Source organism: Balaenoptera ricei, chromosome 11 (assembly GCF_028023285.1).
Source record: "Balaenoptera ricei isolate mBalRic1 chromosome 11, mBalRic1.hap2, whole genome shotgun sequence".
NCBI classification, from domain to species: domain Eukaryota; kingdom Metazoa; phylum Chordata; class Mammalia; order Artiodactyla; family Balaenopteridae; genus Balaenoptera; species Balaenoptera ricei.
The window spans coordinates 36,460,180-36,484,482 of record NC_082649.1 but is presented as its reverse complement, the minus strand read 5'-3'; the positions used below and the strand labels follow the sequence as shown (position 1 = coordinate 36,484,482).

The 24,303-nt window shown below is 38.5% G+C and overlaps 1 protein-coding gene across 1 annotated transcript in view; it reads left to right on the top strand.

The window, feature by feature from the left end:
• The window catches only part of DNAH8 (dynein axonemal heavy chain 8), a 329,367-nt gene that overhangs the window by 129,325 nt on the left and 175,739 nt on the right, over positions 1–24,303 (top strand). Inside the window, exons 42-47 of the mRNA XM_059938771.1 lie at positions 9,419–9,643; positions 12,759–12,931; positions 14,759–14,937; positions 20,072–20,259; positions 23,967–24,053; positions 24,144–24,251. Coding sequence (XP_059794754.1) covers positions 9,419–9,643; positions 12,759–12,931; positions 14,759–14,937; positions 20,072–20,259; positions 23,967–24,053; positions 24,144–24,251 — 960 coding nt within the window. The remainder of the gene's footprint in view (positions 1–9,418; positions 9,644–12,758; positions 12,932–14,758; positions 14,938–20,071; positions 20,260–23,966; positions 24,054–24,143; positions 24,252–24,303) is intronic.

The following is a 24,303-nucleotide window of genomic DNA, read 5'->3' as shown; positions in this document are numbered from 1 at the left end:
CAGTTTTCTGGAAAAATTGCTTTAAAGAGTAATGAATGCATAAATATATTCATTCTTTCTATATTCATTCAATATATAGTCATTCAATATGTTCATTCAATATATATATTACTCTTTAAATTGCATTTAATTTAATTTATTTATTTTTAAAATAAATATTTATTTATTTATTTACTTGTTTATTTTTGGCTGTGTTGGGTCTTCATTGCTGCGTGCAGGTTTTCTCTAGTTGCAGCGAGCAGGGGCTGTTCTTCATTACTGTGCATGGGCTTCTCATTGCGGTGGCTTCTTTTGTTACGGAGCACAGGCTCTAGGCACACGGGCTTCAGTAGCTGTGGCACACGGGCTCAGTAGTTGTGGCTCATGGGCTCTAGAGCTCAGGCTCAGTAGTTGTGACCCATGAGCTTCGTTGTTCCGTGGCATGTGGGATATTCCTGGACCAGGGATCAAACCTGTGTCCTGTGCATTGGCAGGCGGATTCTTAACCACTGTGCCACCAGGAAAGTCCCTAAATTGCATTTTAAAAAGCAGGTTTCCCAAATAAATTTGCCTATTACAATGTTAATTTTTTATCTAAAATTTCACCTCTGTTTTCTTCTCAAACACATTTTTAAGATTATGAACACAATGGATCCTTGTTGCAAAAATTGGGGAAAATTTGAAGAATATGAAAGTGAAAATAAAAATTTCCCATTTTTCCACCACTTGGAAATGATGACTTAATATTTTCATGTGTTCCCTTCCAGTATTTTTTAATATGCTTATTATAGGCATCAAATAATATTGATGAGAATGAGCATTCTTATTTTGTTTTTTATTGTAATGAAATATCCCCCAGTTTTCACCGTGAAGTCTGCTGCCTTCTTAACCGAGTGAAAAACATAATTTAAACTTTTCTTGGTGACTTAGGATAGTCATTTTATTTTATTTTTTCATCATTATTAGATTATAATTGCTATACAATGTTGTGTTAGTTTATGCTGTACAACAAAGTGAATCAGTTATATGTATACATATATCTGCATATCCCCTCCTTCTTGGGCCTCCCTCCCACCCTCCCCATCCCACCCCTCTAGGTCGTCACAAAGCACCGAGCTGATCTCCCTGTGCTATACAGCAGCTTCCCACTAGCTATCTACTTTACACTTGGTAATGTATATATGTCAATGCTACTTTCTCAATTCGTCCCACCCTCCCCTTCCTCCTCTGTGTCCACAAGTCTGTCCTCTACGTCTGCGTCTCTATTCCTGCCCTGCCACTAGGTTCATCAGTACCATTTTTCTAGATTTCATATATATGTGTTAATATATGGTATTTGGTTTTTCTTTCTGACTTACTTCACTCTGCATGACGGACACTGTGTCCATCCACATCACTAACAATGACTCAGTTTCGTTCCTTTTTATGGCTGATTCCATTGTATATATGTACCACATCATCTTTATCCATTCATCTGTTGATGGACATTTAGGTTGCTTCCATGTCCTGGCTATTGTAAATAGTGCTGCAATGAGCATTGTGGTACATGACTCTTTTTGAATTATGGTTTTCTTAGGGTATATGCCCAGTAGTGGGATTGCTGGGTCATATGGTAGTTCTATTTTTAGTTTTGTAAGGAACCTCCATACTGTTCTCCATAGTGGCTGTATCAATATACATTCCCACCAACAGTGCAAGAGGGTTCCCTTTGCTCCACACCCTCTCCAGCATTTATTGTGTGTAGATTTTTTGATGATGGCCATTCTGACTGGTGTGAGGTGATACCTCATTGTCGTTTTGATTTGCATTTCTCTAATGATTAGTGATGTTGAGCATCCTTTCATGTGTGTGTTGGCAATCTGTATATCTTCTTGGGAGAAATGTCTATTTAGGTCTTCTGCCCATTTTTTGAGTGGGTTGTTTGCTTTTTCTGTTATTGAGCTGTATGAGCTGTTTGTATATTTGGAAATTAAGCCCTGTTGGTCGCATCATTTGCAAATATTTTCTCCCAGTCTGTACGTAGGCTGTCTTTTTGTTTTGTTTATGGTTTCCCTTGCTGTGCAAAAGCTTTTAAGTTTCATTAGGTCCCATTTATTTATTTTTGTTTTTATTTCCATTTCTTTAGGAGGTGGGCCAAAAAGGATCTTGCTGTGATTTATGTCAAGGAGTGTTCCACCTCGGTTTTCCTTTAAGAGTTTTATAGAGTCTGTCCTTAGATTTAGGTCTTTAAATCCATTTTGACTTTATTTTTGTGTATGGTGTTAGGAAGTGTTCTAATTTCATTCTTTTACATGTAGCTGTCCAGTTTTCCCAGCACCACTATTAAAGAGGCTGTCTTTTCTCCATTGTATATTCTTGCCTCCTTTGTCAAAGATAAGGTGACCATAGGTGCATGGGTTTATCGCTGGGCTTTCTATCCTGTTCCATTGATCTATATTTCTGTTTTTCTGTCTATACCATACTGTCTTGATTACTGTAGTTTTGTGGTATAGTCTGAAGTCAGGGAACCTGATTCCTCCAGCTCCGTTTTTCTTTCTCAAGATTGCTTTGGCTATTCGGGGTCTTTTGTGTTTCCATACATACTGTAAAATCTTTTGTTCTAGTTCTGTGAAAAATACCATTGGTGATTTGACAGGGATTGCACTGAATTTGTAGACTGCTTTGGGTAGTATAGTCATTTCCACAATGTTGATTCTTCCAATCCAAGAATATGGTATATCTCTCCATCTGTTTATATCATCTTTGATTTCTTTCATCAGTGTCTTATAGTTTTCTGTATACAGGTCTTTTGTCTCCATAGGTAGGTTTATTCCTAGGTATTTTATTATTTTTGTTGCAATGGTAAATGGGATTGTTTCCTTAGTATCTCTTTCTGAAATTTCATTTTTAGTGTACAGGAATGCAAGAGATTTCTGTGTATTAATTTTGTATCTTATGACTTTACTAAATTTGTTGATTAGCTCTAGTAGTTTTCTGGTGGCACCTTTGGATTTTCTATGTATAGTATCATGTCATCTGCAAACAGTGCCAATTTTACTTCTTCTTTTGACATTTGGATTCCTTTTACATCTTTTTCTTCTCTGATTGCCATGGCTATGACTTCCAAAAGTATGCTGAAAAATAGTGGTGAGAGTGGGCACCCTTCTCTTGTTTCTGACCTTAGAGGAAATGGTTTCAGTTTGTCACCACTGAGAATGTTGTTTGTTGTCGGTTTGTCATATATGGCCTTTGTTATGTTGAGGTAGGTTGCTTCTATGCCCACTTTCTGGAAAGTTTTTATCATAAATGGGTGTTGAATTTTGTCAGAAACTTTTTCTGCATCTATTGAGATTATTCTATGGTTTTTATCGGTCAGTTTGTTAATATGGTGTATCACACTGATTGATTTGCATATATTGAAGCATCCTTGCATTCCTGGGATAAACCCCACTTGATCCTGGTGTATGATCTGTTTAATGTGTTGTTGGATTCTGTTTGCTAGTATTTTGTTGAGGATTTTTGCATCTATGTTCAACAGTGATATTGGCCTGCAATTTTCTTTTTTTGTGTTATCTTTGTCTGGTTTTGGTATTAGGGTGATGGTGGCCTCGTTGAATGAGTTTGGGAGTGTTCCTCCCTCTGCTATATTTTGGAAGAGTTTGAGAAGGATAGGTGTTAGCGCTTCTCTAAATGTTTGATAGAATTCGCCTGTGAAGCCATCTGGGCCCGGGCTTTTGTTTGTTGGAAGATTTTTAATTACAGTTTCAATTTCAGTGCTTGTGATTGGTCTGTTCATAGTTTCTATCTCTTCTTGGTTCAGTCTTGGAAGATTGTACTTTTCTAAGAATTTGTCCATTTCTTCCAGGTTGTCCATTTTATTGGCATATAGTTGCTTGTAGTAATCTCTCATGATCCTTTGTATTTCTGCAGTGTCAGTTGTTACTTCTCCTTGTTCATTTCTAATTCTGTTGATTTGAGTCTTCTCCCTTTTTTTCTTGATGAGTCTGGCTAATGGTTTATCAGTTTCGTTTATCTTCTCAAAGAACCACCTTTTAGTTTTATTGATCTTTGCTATTGTTTCCTTCATTTCTTTTTCATTTATTTCTGATCTGATTTTTATGATTTCTTTCCTTCTACTAATTTTGGGGTTTTTTTTTTTGTTCTTCTTTCTCTACTTGCTTTAGGTGTAAGGTTAGGTTGTTTATTTGAGATTTTTCTTGTTTCTTGATGTAGGATTGTATTGCTTTAAACTTCCCTCTTAGAACTGCTTTTCTACATCCCATAGGTTTTGGGTCATCGTGTTTTCATTGTCGTTTGCTTTTAGGTATTCTTTGATTTCCTCAGTGATCTCTTGGTTGTTTAGTAGCGTATTGTTTAGCCTCCATGGTTTTTTTTTTTTCTTTTACAGTTTTTTTCCTGTATTTGATATCTAGTTTCATAGTGTTGTGGTCGGAAAAGATACTTGATGCGATTTCAATTTTCTTAAATTTACTGAGCCTTGATTTGTGACCCAAGATGTGATCTATCCTGGAGAATGTTCCATGAGCACTTGAGAAGAAAGTGTATTCTGTTTTTGGATGGAATGTTCTATAAGTATCAATTAAGTCCATCTGGTCTAATGTGTCATTTAAGGCTTGTGTTTCCTTATTAATTTTCTGTCTGGATGATCTGTCCATTGGTGTAAGTAAGGCATTAAAGTCTCCCTCTATTACTGTGTTAGCGTTGATTTCCCCTTTTGTGGCTGTTAGCCTTTGCCTTATGTATTGAGGTGCTCCTATGTTGGGTGCATAAATATTTACAATTGTTATATCTTGCTCTTGGATCGATCCCTTGATCATTATGTAGTGTCCTTCCTTGTCTCTTGTAATAGTCTTTATTTTAAAGTCTATTTTGTCTGATATGAGTATTGCTTACTCCTGCTTTCTTTTGATTTCCATTTGCATGGAATATCTTTTTCCATCCCCTCACTTTCAGTCTGTATGTGTCCCTAGGTCTGAAGTGGGTCTCTTGTAGACAGCATATATATGGGTCTTGTTTTTGTATCCATTCAGCCAGTCTGTGTCCTTTGTTTGGAGCATTTAATCCATTTACATTAAAAAAAATTTATTTATTTATTTATTTATTTTTGGCTGCATTGGGTCTTCATTGTGGTGTGCGGGCTTCTCACTGCAGTGGCTTCTCTTGTTGTGGAGCACGGGCTTCAGGCACACGGGCTTCAGTAGTTATTGCATGTGGGCTCAGTAGTTGTGGCTTGTGGGCTCTAGAGCACAGGCTCAGTAGTTGTGGCACACAGGCTTAGTTGCTCTGTGGCATGTGGGATCTTCCCGGACCAGGGATCAAACCCGTGTCCCCTGCATTGGCAGGCGGATTCTTAACCACTGCGCCACCAGGGAAGTCCCTAATCCATTTACATTTAAGGTGATTATTGATATGTATGCTCCTTTAACCATTTTCTTAATTGTTTTGGATTTGTTTTTGTAGGTCTTTTCCTTCTCTTCTGTTTCGTGCCTAGAGAAGTTCTTTAGCATTTGTTATAAAGCTGGTTTGGTGGTGCTGAAGTCTCTTAACTTTTGCTTGTCTGTAAATCTTTTGATTTCTCTGTCGAATCTGAATGAGATCCTTGCTGGGTAGAGTAATCTTGGTTGTAGGTTTTTCCCTTTCATCGCTTTAAATATGTCCTGCCACTCCCTCTGGCTTGCAGTTTCTGCTGAAAGATCAGCTGTTGGCCTTATGGGAATTAACTTGTATGTTGTTTGTTGTTTTTTCCTTACTGATTTTAATATTTTTTCTTTTTGTTTAATTTTTGATAGTTTGATTAATTTGTGTCTTGGCATGTTTCTCCTTGGATTTATCCTGTATGGGACTCTCTGGGCTTCCTGGACTTGACTGACCATTTCTTTTCCCATGTTATGGAAGTTTTCAACCGTAATCTCTTCAAATATTTTCTCAGTCCCTTTCTTTTTCTCTTCTTCTTCTGGGAGCCCTATAATTTAAATGTTGGTGTGCTTAATGTCCCAGAGGTCTCTGAGACTGTCCTCATTTCTTTTCATTCTTTTTTCTTTATTCTGCTCTGCTGCAGTTATTTCCACCATTCTATCTTCTGGCTCCCTTATCCCTTCTTCTGCCTCTGTTATTCTGTTATTGATTCCTTCTAGTGTATTTTTCATTTCACCATTGATTGTCTGTTCTTTAGTTCTTTTAGGTCCCTGTTAAACATTTCTTGTATCTTCTTGATCCATGCCTTTATTCTATTTCCGAGATTTTGGATCATCTTTACTATCATTACTCTGAATTGTTTTTCAGGTAGTTTGCCTATTTCCTCTTCATTTTTTGGTCTTGTGGATTTTTATCTTTGCTCCTTTGTCTGCAAGATAATTCTCTGTCTTCTCATTTTGTCTAATTTACTGTGTTTGAGGTCTCCTTTCCCTAGGCTGCAGGATCGTAGTTACTCTTGCTTCTGTTCTCTGCCCCTGATACTGAGGTTGGTCCAGTAACTTGTGTAGGCTTCCTGATGGGAGGGACTGGTGCCTGCATTCTGGTGGGTGGAGCTGAGTCTTTTCCCTCTGATGGGAAGGGCCATGTCAGGTGGTGTGTTTTGGGGTGTCTGTGAACTTAGTATGACTTTAGGTAGCCTGTCTGCTGATGGGTGGGTTTGTGTCCCTGTCTTGTTTGTTGTTTGGTCTGAGGTGACCAGCACTGGGAGCTGCAGGCAGTTGAATGGAGTCTTGTATTCAGATAGAGGCCTCCTGGAGAGCTCTCACCGCTTAACATTCCCTGGGACTGGGAATTCTCTGGTGGTCCAGCGTCCTGGACTCAGCGCTCCCTCCCCAGAGGCTCAGGCCGACTTCCAGTCAGGGAACTAAGACCCTGGAAGTTGCTCATTATGGCAATAAAGGGGATTTTAAAAAAAAAAAGATAAAAAAGACAAATGAAACCCCAGACAAATGCTAAAAGCAAAATCAAACAGAAACAGGGAAACACACACATACAAAAGAAACAAAAACAGAACAAAATAAAACAAAAAGGAAGAGAACAACCAGACAAACAAAAGAACCTGAAAACAAAATCAAACAATTAAAAACAAAACTAACAGAAACAAAAAGCCCAAAAACAAAACCAGAGCAGAGTGCCAACTGAAGAATAAAGCAAAGAAACAAAAACTGACAAAAATGATTAAAAAAGAAAAAGGGAAAAAACACAGAACAAAAGAAAAGCAAAGTAGAAATAGAAATATAAAAAAATTAAAAATATGTTAAAGGAAAAGGAGAATAAAAGGGAAAAGAACACAGAACAACTGAAAAGCACAGTAAAAATAGAAATATATAAAAAAATTAATAAAAGATAAAAGATATGTTAAAAAACAAGAAAATCCCAAAAGACTAAATAAGACTAATAACAACAAAACAAGAACAACAACCAAAAAAAGAACCAACAACAGAACAAATCAAAACATAATAAAAATAATAGCAATAATAACGTTATCTAAGCTGTCAGTGTCCTTGCTCCCGCTGTGAGCCACAGCCCACCTCCGCCTCCCCAAGAGGCCCTCCACTGCCTCTGGGCTGTTCTCTGGACCTGTTGTGTGCCCTGTGGGGACCACTCAGACTCTGTTCTGGCCCAGTTCCTGCGTGTGCTGTCCCCAAAGTCCACAGCTGCCAGAGCTAGACCGTTTTCATATGTGGGAACTCTCATTGTCTACTCAAATATTCCACGGACGCAGGTTCTACCTAGCTGATCACAGGGATTTAATCTGCAGCTTGTGCAGCTAATGGGAAGATTTTCGATCCTCTTCCTTGGTCGCCCCACCCCTGGGGTTCACCTTTGGTTTTATCCCACCTCTGTGTGTGGGCCATCCACAGGAGTCTGCTCCTGGGGCTGCCCTGAAGCACTTGGGTCTGCCCCAGTGAGGACAGGGTGCAGAGGTGGTATGGCTGCTTGGGTTGCAGGAGCCCCAGCAGTACCAAATGCGCAGGGAAGCCAGTGGCCTCAGGTGCAAGAGATATCAGGATAGTTGTCATTTTAAAGATCAGTTTTTAGAATGTACCTCTATCTAATGATTTTGCAGGGTCTACAGGTCTGTTTGGTCTTTAAATCAAGAAAGCCTTGGGCTTCCCTGGTGGCGCAGTGGTTGAGAGTCTGCCTGCTAATGCAGGGGACACGGGTTCAAGCCCTGGTCTGGGAAGATCCCACATGCCGCGGAGCAACTGGGCCCGTGAGCCACAACTACTGAGCCTGCGCGTCTGGAGCCTGTGCTCCGCAACAAGCGAGGCCACGATAGTGAGAGGCCCATGCACCGCGATGAAGAGTGGCCCCCGCTTGCCACAACTGGAAAAAGCCCTAGCACAGAAACGAAGACCCAATATAGCAATCAATCAATCAATCAATAAATAAATCTTTAAAAAAAAAAAAAAAAGAAAGCCTTACACTACTGTTTCTGTACTGTTTCTCTTTGCTTTGTGCAAAGAGAATCTGCTTGCTCTTGGGAGTTTCCTGACAGCAGCTATTTCCTCTACATCCCATTACTCCTCTCAGCCAGGTGCTTCACTTATCTTTACCTGCAGACCCCAGGATTGGCCACTACTCTAGCAGGAAAATTATTGAAGTTCCAGAGGAAGCAGGGATAAGGAAAGGGTTTTATTCCTGCTTTACCTACATCGAATGCCATGCCTGCAATACCCACATGCCCTCACACACTTTCCTTCCCCTACCAGATGTGGAATTCCTTTTTGGTCCAAATGATCTTTGATCTGTTGCTTGACTCTGGGGATGAACAAAAGCTCCCAAAGGGACAATTGTTGCAGTGAGGGGGTGAGGGTAGGGCATGTTCTGACCACTTTTATTTCCTTTTCTGCAGAAGAAATTGTAGGTAAGGTGACAGTCCACTCACAATTTCCTTATGCCTTCATCAGGAGACAAAGGACAAGCTTTTCCCCTTCTCACTTTCTGTCTCTCTCTCTTGTAGATAAATATATAGACAGAGAAGTAGATGTAGATAAAGATATGGATATTAGAGAGAGTGTGAGATTAAGAAAAGAGATAGGCAGCATATCCTTTTAAGAAGATGCAAAGAAACCTTTGCAAAACCCTGCTGAAGAAAAATACACAGTAGTCTATTAATTTCCATTTCTTTTCTTGAGAAAGAAAAATCACTGTATGAAGGTATATGGGTCTCAGGCCCTCTGTAGAAAAATTTCCCAAGCATCTTCCATTAATGCACATATAATTCCATAAATCATAGCAATTGTTCAAATTATTATTTATCTATCAACATTGAAATAATTAAATAATCAATAGTTTGAACTTTAAATGTTTTTACCCTTTTGGAGTAGAGAAATACATGTCCCTTTTTTAGTTTAAAATCAGTAAGACTGTTCACCTTCATGTGAATAAGTGACCACTAAATTTTATTGCAGATGTGCTTTAAATATTTGGTAAATTTATTTGTCTTCTGGATTTGTAGGTTGGGCTTCTGGGACTTCAGATGTTGTGGACACATGATTCAGAAGAGGCTTTAAATAATGCAAAAGATGACAGGAAAATCATGCAAGTGACCAATCAGAAATTTTTGGATATTCTGAATACTCTAATTGGTCAGACAACACATGACCTGAGCAAGTTTGATAGAGTGAAATTTGAAACTCTAATTACCATCCATGTGCATCAGAGAGATATTTTTGATGACTTGGTAAAGTATCATTTTTTTCTTAATTTAAAATAATTTAGTATACTAATTAATAAGTTAGTGCTTCTAATAATGAACAGTTAAGTATTATACGTATTTCTTAACTTATATGAACCTTCCATCTGCTTGGTCCTTTTTCACAACTATCCAGTATAGTTGTATAGTTGTAGACAACTATACAATGTCTACAAATATCTATATTTGGAAGTTTTAACAATCATATGTGTATATTCACCTTTGGCATTCTGAAAGTCTGGAATCAACTGATGTGATTTGAACTAATTGTTTCATTAAACCAATAACCAGGGATGTGATATAATTTAGGTGGGCTTGGTCATGAGTTATGATGATGTTAGTTCATAACTTGGCCCCTGTACAGAGAGGGCAAGGAGAGCCTGAAGAGAGAGGCATGTTACTCCAGGTTGGTAGGTGGAAGTTTTAATAAGCCAGGAAGTTTGCTCATGAGGCTTGTCTTCGGCAGCCACAGAGGAGTAGATCTCTGCATTTGTCTGCCAAAATTTTCTAAGTTTATATAGAGGCCTTAACTGTCACATATACCATCCAGATGATCTCAACAACACATTGCTCTCTCAAGGCTGCATCCTTGAAAACAGCCCCACTGTGGGAACAGTGGGCAGAATGCCCATTCTAAGGACAGGGAAGGGGATGAGGAGCCTCCAATTGCCTGTCCATCCAGCTCGTGGGTCAACCTGCGGTCATGTCTTCTAGATTACCTCTTCCAACAGATGAGCCAACTGTGAAAGAAGTCCAGATTGAATAGAACCAAGCTTCAGGAAACTCTCATGGCTGTTCAACTGATAGCGTCCAACAGGGCATCATGGGCTTGCTTTGGGCAAAGTTCTGCAGGGTGGGAGTAAGAAGGATGATATTTGAATTCCCTTTGGAAATAGAACCCTAACCAGTGGTCTTGAGCAGTAGTTATCTATTATGGGGTAGGGGCCCCAGGTGGCTTTGATATTGCACCATTTGACTAGTTTTGTCTTTAACTACCACTGCTTTATTCTATTTGATTTTATCTATCTTTTAGGCATCTTTTTCCTTCATCAGAGACACATAATTCATGCAACTTGGGGTGCTTTTTTTAGAGACTATGATCCCAGGCTACCTGTTTCAAATTTGTATCAAAAGTTCTGATCAGATAAGTTGTATTTATTGAAGATTGAAGGACATGTAGTCTGCCTATTCCCCTGTAATCTAGATCCTTCTTTCTCAAAGTGTTGTATGACAATAAGTTGCATTGGGCCTCACCTAGGAGCTTGTTAGAAAAGCAGAATCTTCAGCCTCCCCACCAGACCTACTGAACCATAATCTGCATTTCAATACGATTTCCAGGTGATACACATGTGTACTAAAGTTCAGGAAACACTGTTCTTGGATTTCTCTGGTTCAAGCTAACCATCAAAAAGCTGCATACTTAGACCATATTGCTTTGGCCTTCTACAGATTTGCTTTCACTGAATTGCAATTACCATTATACTTTGGCTTTCCTTGAAGTCCGCTTCAAGAAACGTTCATATGGAATCCATTACTATACCTTCTATGAATGTACTATTGAGGATATCTATACATCTCTCACTGACTCTTAAAGCTGAAGTCTCATGGAAGAAATTTCTTTTTAAAATCAAAATGCTCAGCACATCTTTACTTTCTATACAGAATGGATTTTTTAAAAGAAAATATGCACACAAGACTATGAAACTGTTTTCTTTTTGTCTTAATTGCTACTGAACTCATGGTCAGTTTGCATTCCAAGTAAAATGAGATCTCATGGCCAGCATATATGCATTTTATTTTTCCATGTATAATGCTTAGAATAGACTGATGTATAGTAACAACTCAGTAAACATTAGCTATTCTTCTTTACTTTTTCCTCCTCCACCCCCTCTTTACCACCTTATTGGATTGTTGAAAGTAGCTAGCTGACCGCATCTCCATGGCTGAGGGTCCTGTGTTAGAGAACAGAGCCCCTGGGGGTGGTACTGGACTATGTTACCTGAAAGCAGCTCTTTTAAGATGATGAATACAAACTGCATTTTAAGAGGGAAGATAGGAATTCTTAACTGGAGGGGGAAGCAAGATCATAAACAATGAGACAACAACAAAATGCAAGATGGTAAATAGCATGAAGACTTGATTAGATGGAGAACTGAGCATTGTACAGTTGCCAGAGTCCGTTTTTTAGTGTCGAATGACCTGGAAGTGGGCCCTGGGTTGCGGAGCAGTGAAGGGGACCACTTGCCACTTCCTATGTTGGTTCCCCTGAGTGGGCAGGACTGGGGTTTCTCCAGGTTTGCTAATGCAAAGTCATGAAGCACTGTGGTGGCGGTGGGATGTTGTTCCTAAACGTGCTCACCCGGTTTCTATCTCTTGCATCCATGGTGGTGGGAGCCCGGTACCTCTTGCCCCATGGGTATAAGCTGATGACTGGGCAGATTGATTGGTTTGGCCACAATGCTGGTGCAAGAAGTCATGTGTGCATATATGACCATGCATTTCTCTGCTTAATCCCTTCCCATTTCTCATGGCTTCCCATTGCCATGAGAACAATGCCCAACCTCTATCCTCTGCCCTGTGAAACCTCAGCTCTCACTCTTTCTCCAGAGTCCTGGATGCCTCAGCTGTACTGAACTTCTTTCAGTTTCTTGAACATGCCAGTCAGATCTTCTGGGTCTTCATCTAGAATGTTTTGCCCTCCCACACCTCCATCACCCCTGCTGTTTTATTTCCCTGGCTAATTCCTACTATTTTTTGCAGGGTTTAGTTTAGATGTTTCATTCTCCAAGTATCCCCCTCAGACCTTCTAGACTAGGTGAGGTCTTCTTGCTACATAATTTCATTACCCTGAATTTCTTTTCCTAGTTTATTGCAACTACTTGTTTATCTGATTGTCTTTTGTCCTCTTCTGTCAGCTCCAGAAGGCAGGAACCATGTCTGCTTTGTTCACCCAGCACAGTGTCAGGCCCAAGGAGGGACTCAGTAAATATATATTAAATGAATGAGAATCAATTCATGAATGAGTGAATAAAAACTGCCCATATGCTTGTGTTTTATGCTACTGCAATTCAGTACTAATCTCTTTGTATTTCATGTTTTTAAGGTAAAAATGCATATCAAATCAGTTACTGATTTTGAATGGCTAAAACAGAGTAGATTTTACTTTAAGGAAGATTTGGATCAAACAGTGGTGTCTATTACAGATGTCGATTTTATTTACCAGAATGAATTTCTGGGATGCACTGATCGTCTCGTTATCACTCCATTAACAGATAGGTAGGAAACTCCATTTTTATTTTTCCATTTTTGTAATTAAGTCATGTGCTTAAAATTGTTTTAAAATTGCATTTGAGGGACTTCCCTGGTGGCGCAGTGGTTAAGAATCTGCCTGCCAACGCAGGGGACACAGGTTTGAGCCTTGGTCCGGGAAGATCCCACATGCCACGGAGCAGTTAAGCCTGTGCACCACAACTACTGAGCCTGCACTCTAGAGCCCGCGAGCCACAACTACTGAGGCCCGCTTGCCTAGAGCCCGTGCTGTGCAACAAGAGAAGCCACCGCAATAAGAAGCCCGCGCACCGCAACAAAGAGTAGCCGCCGCTCGCCGCAACTAGAGAAAGCCTGCGCACAGCAACGAAGAGCCAAGGCAACCATAAATAAATTAATTAATTTAAAAAATTGCATTTGAAATGTTAACAAAAGCATTGCTGTCATGTGGGGTCCGTGCTAGCTCATCAAAGTCTAACAATGAAACAACCATCATTGTTAGTTGAATGCACATATACATTACATTTTTATGAAATAGAAAAAGATAAAAGAATAAAAGGACGCTTGAATGTTGACTATGAGTAATTTAGTAATAAAGTTTAGATTGCAAGATGGACAAATGTCTCTAGAACCATAAAGGGGGTCATTAGAATTGCAAAGAAGGAAAGGACCTTGGAGGTGGTCTAGTTTAGTCTCCTGGTTTTTCAAATGTGGAAATTAACACCTAAAGTGATGTTTCTTGGCCAGGTCTGAATAATCAGTCAACGGCAGATCCCCTCACCATTCTTTCCAATATAGGACACTAGACAAGAGCTGGGTTTTTTTCATCTTTATATGTCCCGCAATTACCTGGTCCCATATGCTGTGCATAGAAGACAATACACGTTTGTAGAATTGACTTAAGTTGGGTCATAGAACAATGAATTCTGCTGTTACTTTAAATAGGGCTGCCTCCAGGTAAAATTATGATACAGACAAATTATATCTTCAACCTCCCCTAGACTCATCCATCCTCCCTTTATATGCCCAGTCCCATCGCAACGTAAATTTTTCAGGGTGTTTTCCCTTCAATCGATGTTTACACGTAAAGCTTCATGTCTTACGAAGCTTTACTAAGTTTGCTTATATCTGAAGTAAATATAACTGAAGCTGGATTAGGGATACAAGGAGATTCATTATATTGTTCTTTACAAGTGGCTAAATGAGCGAAACATTTCATAGTAAAACGATTTACTTGCAGTGGTGTGCTGGAGCTGGCTTGTACCAGCTTGCAAGAGCCAACGTCATGCATCTCTTCCCAGTTTTGTGCTATCACACTGGTAGCTTGTTATCAGCCATGGTGGAAGTATTTATGCCACAGAAATCAGCGGACATAAAAATCAGATTTAAGGAATTCCCTGGCGGTCCAGTGGTAGGACTCCACGCTTCCACTGCAGAGGGCACGGGTTCGATCCCTAGTCAGGGAACTAGAATCCCACATGCCATATGGCATGGCCAAAAAAAAAAATTAGATTTTTTTTTTCCTGGAGAGCCCATTGTTAAACATCTGCCAGTACACTGCTGCTTATTTGGTTCTCTGACTTGGGATTTATCGTGACCACAATGGAAGGAAGCCCTGCAGGGTTTTTACGTCAGAGTTGAGTGTTTTTGCAAACACTGTATTACTTCTAATGAATATCAGATACTCCAGCCTTGTTTGGTTGCCTGTCTCTTATGTGGGCTGCTCAAATTCTAAAACAAACAGGCTCATTCCAATCACACTGGACTTTTGCTTGTGCTTTACTGTAACATGTGTTATCCCATATTCACAATGCTTTATTTCATTCACTTTCGCAGATGCTATATCACTTTGGCACAGGCTTTGGGAATGAACATGGGAGGGGCTCCAGCAGGACCTGCGGGCACTGGCAAAACAGAAACTACGAAAGACATGGGAAGATGCTTGGGAAAATATGTGGTCGTGTTTAACTGCTCAGATCAAATGGATTTCAGGGGGCTAGGAAGGATTTTTAAAGGCAAGTGTCAAACACTTATTTTTGGTGGATTTATTTATATTGCAATTAAGTGTTATTTTCTGATAGAAGTCTAAAATGATAGTGTCCCACATAACCAAAATTAATATAGGTTGATGCATATGATATTGCCATTTTTCTGGGTCAGAATGGCTGGATATCATCAATTTAATATTGTTCAGTACTATTGCTGGCATTACAGTCCATGAGTTGAATGTGTATTGGATTATGAAAATGGAATCAATTTATTACTGCCTGAAACAATGGTGGAGGAGATAAGATCAGGATAGCAAACTGATTACACATGTGACTTCCCTTCCTGCATTAAATCCTATTGAAATGAAAGATTTTTATTATTTATTTATCTACTTATTTTTGGCCACGCTGTGTGGCTTATGGGATTTTAGTTCCCCTACCAGGGATCGAACCCGGGCCCTCTACAGTGAGAGCATGGAATCCTAACCACTGGGCCACCAGGGAATTCCTGAAAGATTTTTAAAAAGGATGGTAACACTAGAAAACAAGAAGAGGGGGGTCACCAGCAGATGGGAAATTTTGAGAATATCTGGAAAGATAGATAGCAGGTGGTTTCAGATGGACAAAGAAAAAAGATTAGAGAGCACTTCAGTCTTAGAACTCAGTGCTCTGTGGTCTTCTTTTGGTGATTGCATGCAGACCCAAACTTTAAATACTATCTAAATGATCAAATTTACATCTTTAGCTCAGACTTACCCTTGAAACTGTGGATTCACATAATACAACTGATATCTACTCCTTGACATCACCACTTAAATATCTAACAGGTCCAGATTCACTGTATCCAAAACCAAACTCCTGGTCTTCCCTCCCTGTATCTACTTCTTCCTCAGCCTTTCCTGACACACTAAACACCCACTCCATTCTTCCAGATACTTACACACAAATCTTTGACTTATCCTTTACAGCTCTCTTTCTCGCATATTCACATCCAACTGTCAGCAAACACTATTAGCTCTACCTTCAAAATACATCCAACACCAGCCACCTTCTATTATCCCCACTGCTGTCATCCTAGTTCATGCCAATCATCATCTCTCACCAGTGCTACTCCAATAAGCCTCCTAATTGGTCTCCCTGAGTTTACCCTTGTGCTCTCCATTCTAATCTCAAAACTGGTTCCTTCCAATTGTAAGTCAGATCATGACACTCTTCTGCTGAAAGCTGGGCACTGGCCTCACTGAGAATAAGAGCCGAAATCCTTACGATGGTCCTGTATTGTTTTATACAGTCACACCTGCTCCTTCCCCATTGCATGGCTGTGACCTTCTGACCTCATCTCCCGATACTGTCCCCTCACTCTCTCTACTACAGCCACTTTGACCTTTGTGATGTTTCCCAAACATCCTGAAGTACACTCCCTCCTCCATATGATTGCTATTCCTGATATTCTTCCCCCAGATATCCATCCACATAGCTCACTTGATAAAGGGCATCCCCAGCAAACATCATACTATTGAAAATTTGAAAGCATTTTCTTTGAGATGAGATATAAGATGAGGATTTCCATTACTATTAGTTCTACTTATCACTGTATTATGTATCCTGCCCAGTTGCAGTAAGGAACAACAACAATAGCAACAACAAAAATACAAAGACTGGAAAGAAAGAAATATAAAATATAGTTATTTACAAATGATTTGGTAGACAGTAAAGAAAATTCAACAAAACTATAGAAAGTCGAATTTAGCAAGTTTACTTGAATATGAAGTCAACACACAAAATAAATTTTATTTTAATTAACCACGCACAAAAAAAAAAAAGAAAATGAAAATTTCAGAAAGATATCATTTAGCACATAATTAAGAGAGTGTGGTAGGGGTTGATAAATAGACCAGTGGAATATGGTAGAGAATGCAGAAATAGGCCAGGGACACTTGACATATGGAAAAAGGTGGTATTGAAAACCAGATGAAGAGATAGACTTTGCAATAAGTCATTCTGGTACAATAGATGATTAATATTTAACAAGGGAAATTGGATCCCTATGTATATAAAAATTGGATCCCTATAACGTATAAAAATCAGTTCTGGGGATTAAATGCTTAAATGTGGTAGGCAAAACATATATGGCTTTTAGAAGGTAATAAAGGCAAATATCTTTGTTCTTAGAGTAGAAAGGGACTTTTTATACAAAAATTACAAACTATAGAGAAAAGATTGATACATTTAAACAGGGTAAGAGAATATCCCTTTAATAGATACCATGGGATTGTTCATCCAGCTCCTATCTTTAATTACCTGCCTGTTGGATATATATACATTGTACAATTCAGATTTGAACTGAGCAGGTACACTTATACACAGATTTTTTTTTTTTAATTTATTTTTTGGCTGCACTGGGTCTTTTTTGCTGTGCACGTGCTTTTCTCTAGTTGCAGCGAGTGGAGGCTACTTTTCCTTGCCGTGTACGGGCTTCTCATTGGGTGGCTTCTCTTGCAGAGCACGGGCTCTAGGTGTGCGGGCTTCAGTAGTTGTGGCCCTCGGGCTCAGTAGTTGTGGCTCTTGGGCTCTAGAGCACAGGCTCAGTAGTTGTGGCACACGGGCTTAGTCTGCGGCATGTGGGATCTTCCTGGACCAGGGCTCAAACCCGCGTGCCCTGCATTGGCAGGTGGGTTCTTAACCACTGCACCACCAGGGAAGCCCTACACAGTTTTTTTTAAACTAAATACATACTACAGTACTACAAGATCTCAGGTTGGTTGAATACCTAGATGTGGAACTATGGATATGGGAGGGCTGACTGCAAAGTTATATATCGATTTTTGACTGTGTGGAATGTCCATGCCCCTAACCCCTGCATTGTTCAAGGGTCAGTTGTGCGTGTGTTGTGTGTATATACATATATATATAATTTTACAGTCTTTTGTGATACATCTCTAAGAAGGAGAAAAAAATAAGCTACAGACTGAGGGAAGATATTTTAACATGTATAGCTGACAAAAGATTAATATCCAGCATTAAGAAAGATTTTCTTCGGACTTCCCTGGCGGTCCAGCGGTTAAGGCTCTGCGCTTGCACTGCAGGGGACAGGGGTTCAATTCAATCCCTGGTTGGGGAACTAAGATCCCTCATGCCGCATGGCGTGACCAAAAAACAAAAACAAAAAAAAGAAAGAAAAAGAAAGAAGGATTTTCTTCAAATCATTAAGAAATACAAAACAATGATGGGATAGCATTCTCACTCTTGCCAATTGGTAAGAATCGACAAGTCTGACAAACCACTGTTGGTAAGGGTGTGTAGAAACTAACCCTTGGTACTTCTTCTGTGTGTGTAAGTTGGTAGCACTGCTTCAGAGAACAGCAAATAAATCAAATTTATTAATTTGATTGTATACTGTATATATTGATACTGTATATGTACAGTATTTTATAGATATATAGAAAAATAGATACACACACAACAAATTTTGAATGAGCAAAGTACGTAGCGTTTGTGAATACATGCATAAGAGCAGTAGTTTAAAAACATGCATAGGAACCATTGACATCAAATTCAGGATAGAAGTTACCTCTGGAGAAGGAGGGAGTGTGGATCCAAGAGAGACATACGTGGACTTGAACCGTAGTTCTAATATTTTATTCTTTAGGATGAAATCTGAAGCAAAATTGTTAAGATTTGATAGGTGGGTACATGGGTATTCATTATATTATTCATTATAATTGCCTGTCCTTTAAAAAAAATTAAACCCAAAGAATCACTTTTTAATCAAAGAGAAAGTTCTGTGGATCACTCCTGGCTTAAGGGTTGAAGATGGTTGAGAGAAGCAGACTAGAGCACAAGGTAAATCCTAGAATGCCAAAACTATAGCAGAAAGCAGAGAAAAAAAAAGGAAGTGGCTGTCTCCAGTATTTTTCCTCCGTGTAAAAGGTCTGAAGTGGGAGTCCTGACAAAGATCAGTGCCAGGTGGAGGCTTGTGCCAGAGAGGCAAGCCCTGCACCAGGTCAGACCTCATGCTCCAGACCCAGAGGATAAGCTCTCCTGCCTCTCTCATCCCTTCCCCCAAATCGCCAGAGGCAGCCATGCATCCTGCAAACAGGAATTTGCATTTGGAATGAGGAAATACACACATATGAAGAGATAACCAAGTATCATAAAATATTTGAAGGCATTAAGGAGGCACTCACAAACAGCAAAGAGACCTACTGACCACTTAACTGATTAATAGAGGAAACCAAAGAAAATGCAAAAGTAACTAAAATTAATGGCTTCAGGGAGATTCAAGAATTTACCACATACAACCAATTAAAGAAAAAATAAGCTGCTATGAAAAGAATAACAATTGGAATAATCAGAAATTGAAAATAAAAATTGAGAAAAAACAAAAACAAAAAACCTCTCTTGAGTTGGAATATCTAGTCAAGAGAGTACATTGCAAAAAGAAATGGAAAGTTTGAAAGAAAAATCTAAGGGCCATAGGGATAGATATATAAGTTCCAATATCCACATAATGGAAATTCCCAAAGGAGAGAGAAGAAAAAGTGTGTGTGTGTGGGGGGGGGGGGTAGGTGGGGGGAAGCAATAATAAAAGAAAGAAGAGCATTTCATGCAGTTGAACATAATGAAGGTTTTCATCCTTAGAGAATAGACAGGAGCAATGTTCCCAACATCCAGGTCTTCCTTCGTGCTGGGTTTTGTAAGAAATAAATAAACATCCTTTTGACCATTCTCTCTCTCACCTAGCTTCCTGGCATTTCTCTCATTGCAACAAGAAAGGAACAGAGTGATCTGACCCAGACGGGGCATCCGTTATTTTGTTAATTTCCCCAAATATTATGGCTGCTTCACCCCCATCCCCACTGGAGGTGGCACATCCAGACTGAATCAAATTTTTGTCACCCTTCAGCATCCCTGGTGTAACGATGTGTCTATACTTTCATTTTGGCAGTGTACTATTTTCATTATTTTGGTGATGATGTACAAATAATTAAACCTTTGTATATCACTGGAATTAACTAAGTCTTTGTAAACAGCCAGGTATGAAATTTACATAAATTGTATTTCGATATAAAATTGTTTGAGAGTGCTTTGGAGAAATGATTGCCATCAAGAAGATATATTACAAAGTAAAACTTATCAGATTAACTGTTTTTCATACCAGGTCTTGCACAGTCAGGTTCTTGGGGCTGTTTTGATGAATTTAACAGAATTGAATTGCCTGTATTATCAGTGGCAGCCCAACAAATTTACATTGTTTTGACAGCAAGAAAAGAGAGAAAAAAACAGTTCATTTTTTCTGATGGTGATTGTGTTGATTTAAATCCAGAATTTGGAATCTTCTTAACAATGGTGAGAACATAGGTTTTATATATTTTTAAATTTTTTATTGAAGTAGTATAGTTGATTTACAATGTTGTATTACTTTCTGGTGTACAGCAAAGTGATTCAGTTTTACATATGTATATATTCTTTTTCATATTCTTTTCCATTATAACTTATTATAAGATATTGAATATAGTTCCCTGTGATATACTAGGACCTTGTTTTTATCTATTTTTTTTAAAAACATCTTTATTGGAGTATAATTGCTTTACAATGGTGTGTTAGTTTCTGCTTTATAACAAAGTGAATCAGTTATACATATACATATGTTCCCATATCTCTTCCCTTTTGCATCTCCCTCCCTCCCACCCTCCCTATCCCACCCCTCTAGGTGGTCACAAAGCACCAAGCTGATCTCCCTGTGCTATGTGGCTGCTTCCCACTAACTATCTATTTTACATTTGGTAGTGTATATATGTCCATGCCACTCTCTCACCCTGTCACATCTTACCACTCCCCCTCCCCATATCCTCAAGTCCATTCTCTAGTAGGTCTGTGTCTTTATTCCCATCTTGCCACTAGGTTCTTCATGACCTTTTTTTTTTATTTTTTCCTTAGATTCCATATATATGTGTTAGCATACTGTATTTGTTTTTCTCTTTCTGACTTACTTCACTCTGTATGACAGACTCCATCCACCTCACTACAAATACCTCCATTTCATTTCTTTTTATGGCTGAGTAATATTCCATTGTATATATGTGCCACATCTTCTTTATCCATTCATCCAATGATGGACACTTAGGTTGCTTCCATGTCCTGGCTATTGTAAATAGAGCTGCAATGAACATTTTGGTACATGACTCTTTTTGAATGATGGTTTTCTCAGGGTATATGCCCAGTAGTGGGATTGCTGGGTCGTATGGTAGTTCTATTTTTAGTTTGGTAAGGAACCTCCATACTGTTCTCCATAGTGGCTGTATCAATTTACATTCCCACCAACAGTGCAAGAGTGCTCCCTATTTTATATATAGTAGTTTGTATCTCTAATCCCAAACTCCTAATTTATCCCTCCCCCACCCCCTTTCCCCTCTGGTAACCATAAATTTATTTTCTATGTCTGTGTGAGTCTGTTTTTGTTTTGTAAATAAGTTCATTTGTATCATATTTTAGATTCCACATATAAGTGATATCATATGATATTTGTCTTTCTCTGTCTGATTTACTTCACTTAGTATGATAATCTCTAGGCCCATCCATGTTTCTGCAAAAGACATTATTTCATTCTTTTCACCTCCTTGGTCAGGTTTATTCCTAAGTATTTTATACTTTTTGATGCGATTTTAAAAGGGATTGAAGAACATAGGTTTTAAATGCAATTTATTGGTTTAATTGTTACAGACTTAAATAAAAGTAAGCATATATTAGTGGGTAAATGACTGACAATCCAGGGGTCAGAGTATAGTCCCTGTTATATGATTTTTTTTTGAGTAGTAAAAATAGTCCAGACAGAAGATAAAATAGTGATATGTTAAAGATAAAAACAACTACTGTTTATTGAGCACTAATTTTGTGTAAGGGGATGGGCTAAATATTTTATATATTGTATCAGACAGGGGGGAAGCTACAATAACAATCCCCCAAATTTTAGTGGTTTAAAACCTCAAGGATTTATTATTCTCTCATGCCCCATGTCCACTTCGGGTTGATGGTGTCAGGGTGGGGAGGGCAGGGGATGCTTTACACGTCCTTACTCTGGTACTGTCTCAATCGTTACTGGTTGCTGTAGCAAAGGAAAAAGAGAACAAGAAGAATTATGCTCTGGTTCTTAGGGTTTCTGTCCAGAAGTGACACAGGTCACACCCATTGGTTAAAACAATTTACTTGGCCACACCTAACTTTGAAGGGTCAGTGAGGTATAGTCCCGTAGTATTTTGTTTGGCGTATATTTTATAACCAAGACACCCGAGGCTCAGGGAAATTTAAAAAACTTGCTCAAGTCACACAGCTAGTTAGAGAAAGATGTTATTGTCTGTCTAACATCAAAACCTGACTACTTAACCTCTACACTTGGCTTTTCTCTGACACTTAATAAAGGATGATGGAAATGATTTAAAATTTCCAAAATAATTCAACAAGGTCCTATACCAAAGAATTGTAACTAATTCAGTTACGGTGTGATTGAGGGCAGAGCTCTGTGATACAATGTTGTAAAGACAGAAGACCAAAGGCATGAATAAATAGAGGTGTTTATAAATTGGAGAAGTGAAGTTAATGTTGAACTGGTTTTACTTAATGCTTTTAAATGATCTCTATTCTGTTAAGTCTCTAAATTGCAAGATAATACAAGTACTCTGAGTTTTAAGTGTCCTGAGTGGATAAAGATAAATTATAGGAAGAAAAATCAAAAAATGTTCTAATTTCTGCCAGTTAAGCAGTTGGGGGTAAATATTAATAATCCTGACGTGATCAGTTATAACTCAGGAAATTAGATGAAGAAGTTTACTCAGTGTGATGCTGTGGCTCAGAAGAATTTAAAAGAATCTTAATGTTCCCTTTGGATTAAGAATACTGTTGGAAATATCAATTAGATAATTGCATTAGGCTGTGAATAACTGAGACATGAAAAATAGTGGCTTAACATCTAAGGATGTATTCTCTTAAGATCCTTCAGTATTTCTACACAATCATGGTTTCCATCTTCAAGGCCACCTTATAATCCAAGATGCTACAGAAGCATCTCTGTTGCAGCCAGTTGATTGAATCAACTGCCTTCAAACAGACATCAAGGATATTTCATACACTGTGTCCCTTTGTGACTCACAGTGTAGAATTTAATCACACCAGCTGCAAGGCAGGCTGGGAAATGTGGTTTTAAACCTGGGTGGTGATGCACCCAGCTTGCAACTGGGGTTCTGTGCCTAAGGATGAAAAAAAGGAGTATTGAGAGGCAGCCAGTAATCTTTGTATTCCCAGCACCTAGCAAGTTATCTGGCCTATTGACAGTGTCCAGTAAATGCTCAGGGACTGAAGGTTTCTTCTTGCACTTTCCTAAAATAACTGCCTCCTCTTTGCCTTACTTGCCTTTGAACCCTCTAACCTTTCCCTTGGGACTTTTGGTTCTGACCTGTCCTCAGACTTTTGCTACTTATTAGCTTCCTTTCCACCTCTACTTTTGTCCTTTTCAATGTTTTTCTCAACATTCCTGTCTTTATTTCCCTTCCTCCCCATGTTTTTTGTTTTTTTTTGTATATGGTACTTTGTCAGCCACAGAACTCTATAATTCTGACTGCAAAGGATAATTGAAGAGATGAAATAAAAATTACCTAAGTAAACTGATTAGTATGAAATCCTGAATTTTCCTTCTCTTTAGATAACATATTTTAGATCATAATTACCCCAGTATTTATTCAGTTTTCTTTTCTATTTCCTTTTCTATTTTCTTAATAAATAGATACACAGATACTTAATTTTTGCTACACAGAGTGGTGTGTGTGTGTTGTGCATGTGTGTGACTTTATTAGTATAACGAAAATGGAAATATGTAAGAGGGAATGATGTGACATTAATAAATATGGATGATCCACTACACATTTTTGTGAAAATAGGGACATTTTATGAATCTAATGTTTTTCAATACCCTCTTAGAATCTGACTTAGGGATTTGAAATGTATTTGTATTCATGAAATGAAAATTATATCAACAATTAAAATTAAATAATTTTAATTTTTAGAACCCTGGATATGCTGGGCGCCAGGAACTACCAGAGAACTTAAAAATTCAATTTAGAACTGTTGCTATGATGGTTCCTGATAGACAGGTATGCATCAGGATTTAAAAGCATAATACAGTTTATGTTCTTTACCTGTTTTTCACTAAAGTTGAAAAATCTCACTGTATTAATTTTCAGATCATTATGCGAGTTAAACTTGCAAGCTGTGGTTTTCTTGAAAATGTTATCTTGGCTCAAAAGTTTTATGTACTTTACAAACTCTGTGAAGAGCAACTTACTAAACAGGTAACTTTGTATATCTATTTTCCCCCTAGCTGAAAACTTGTTTTTTAACTTT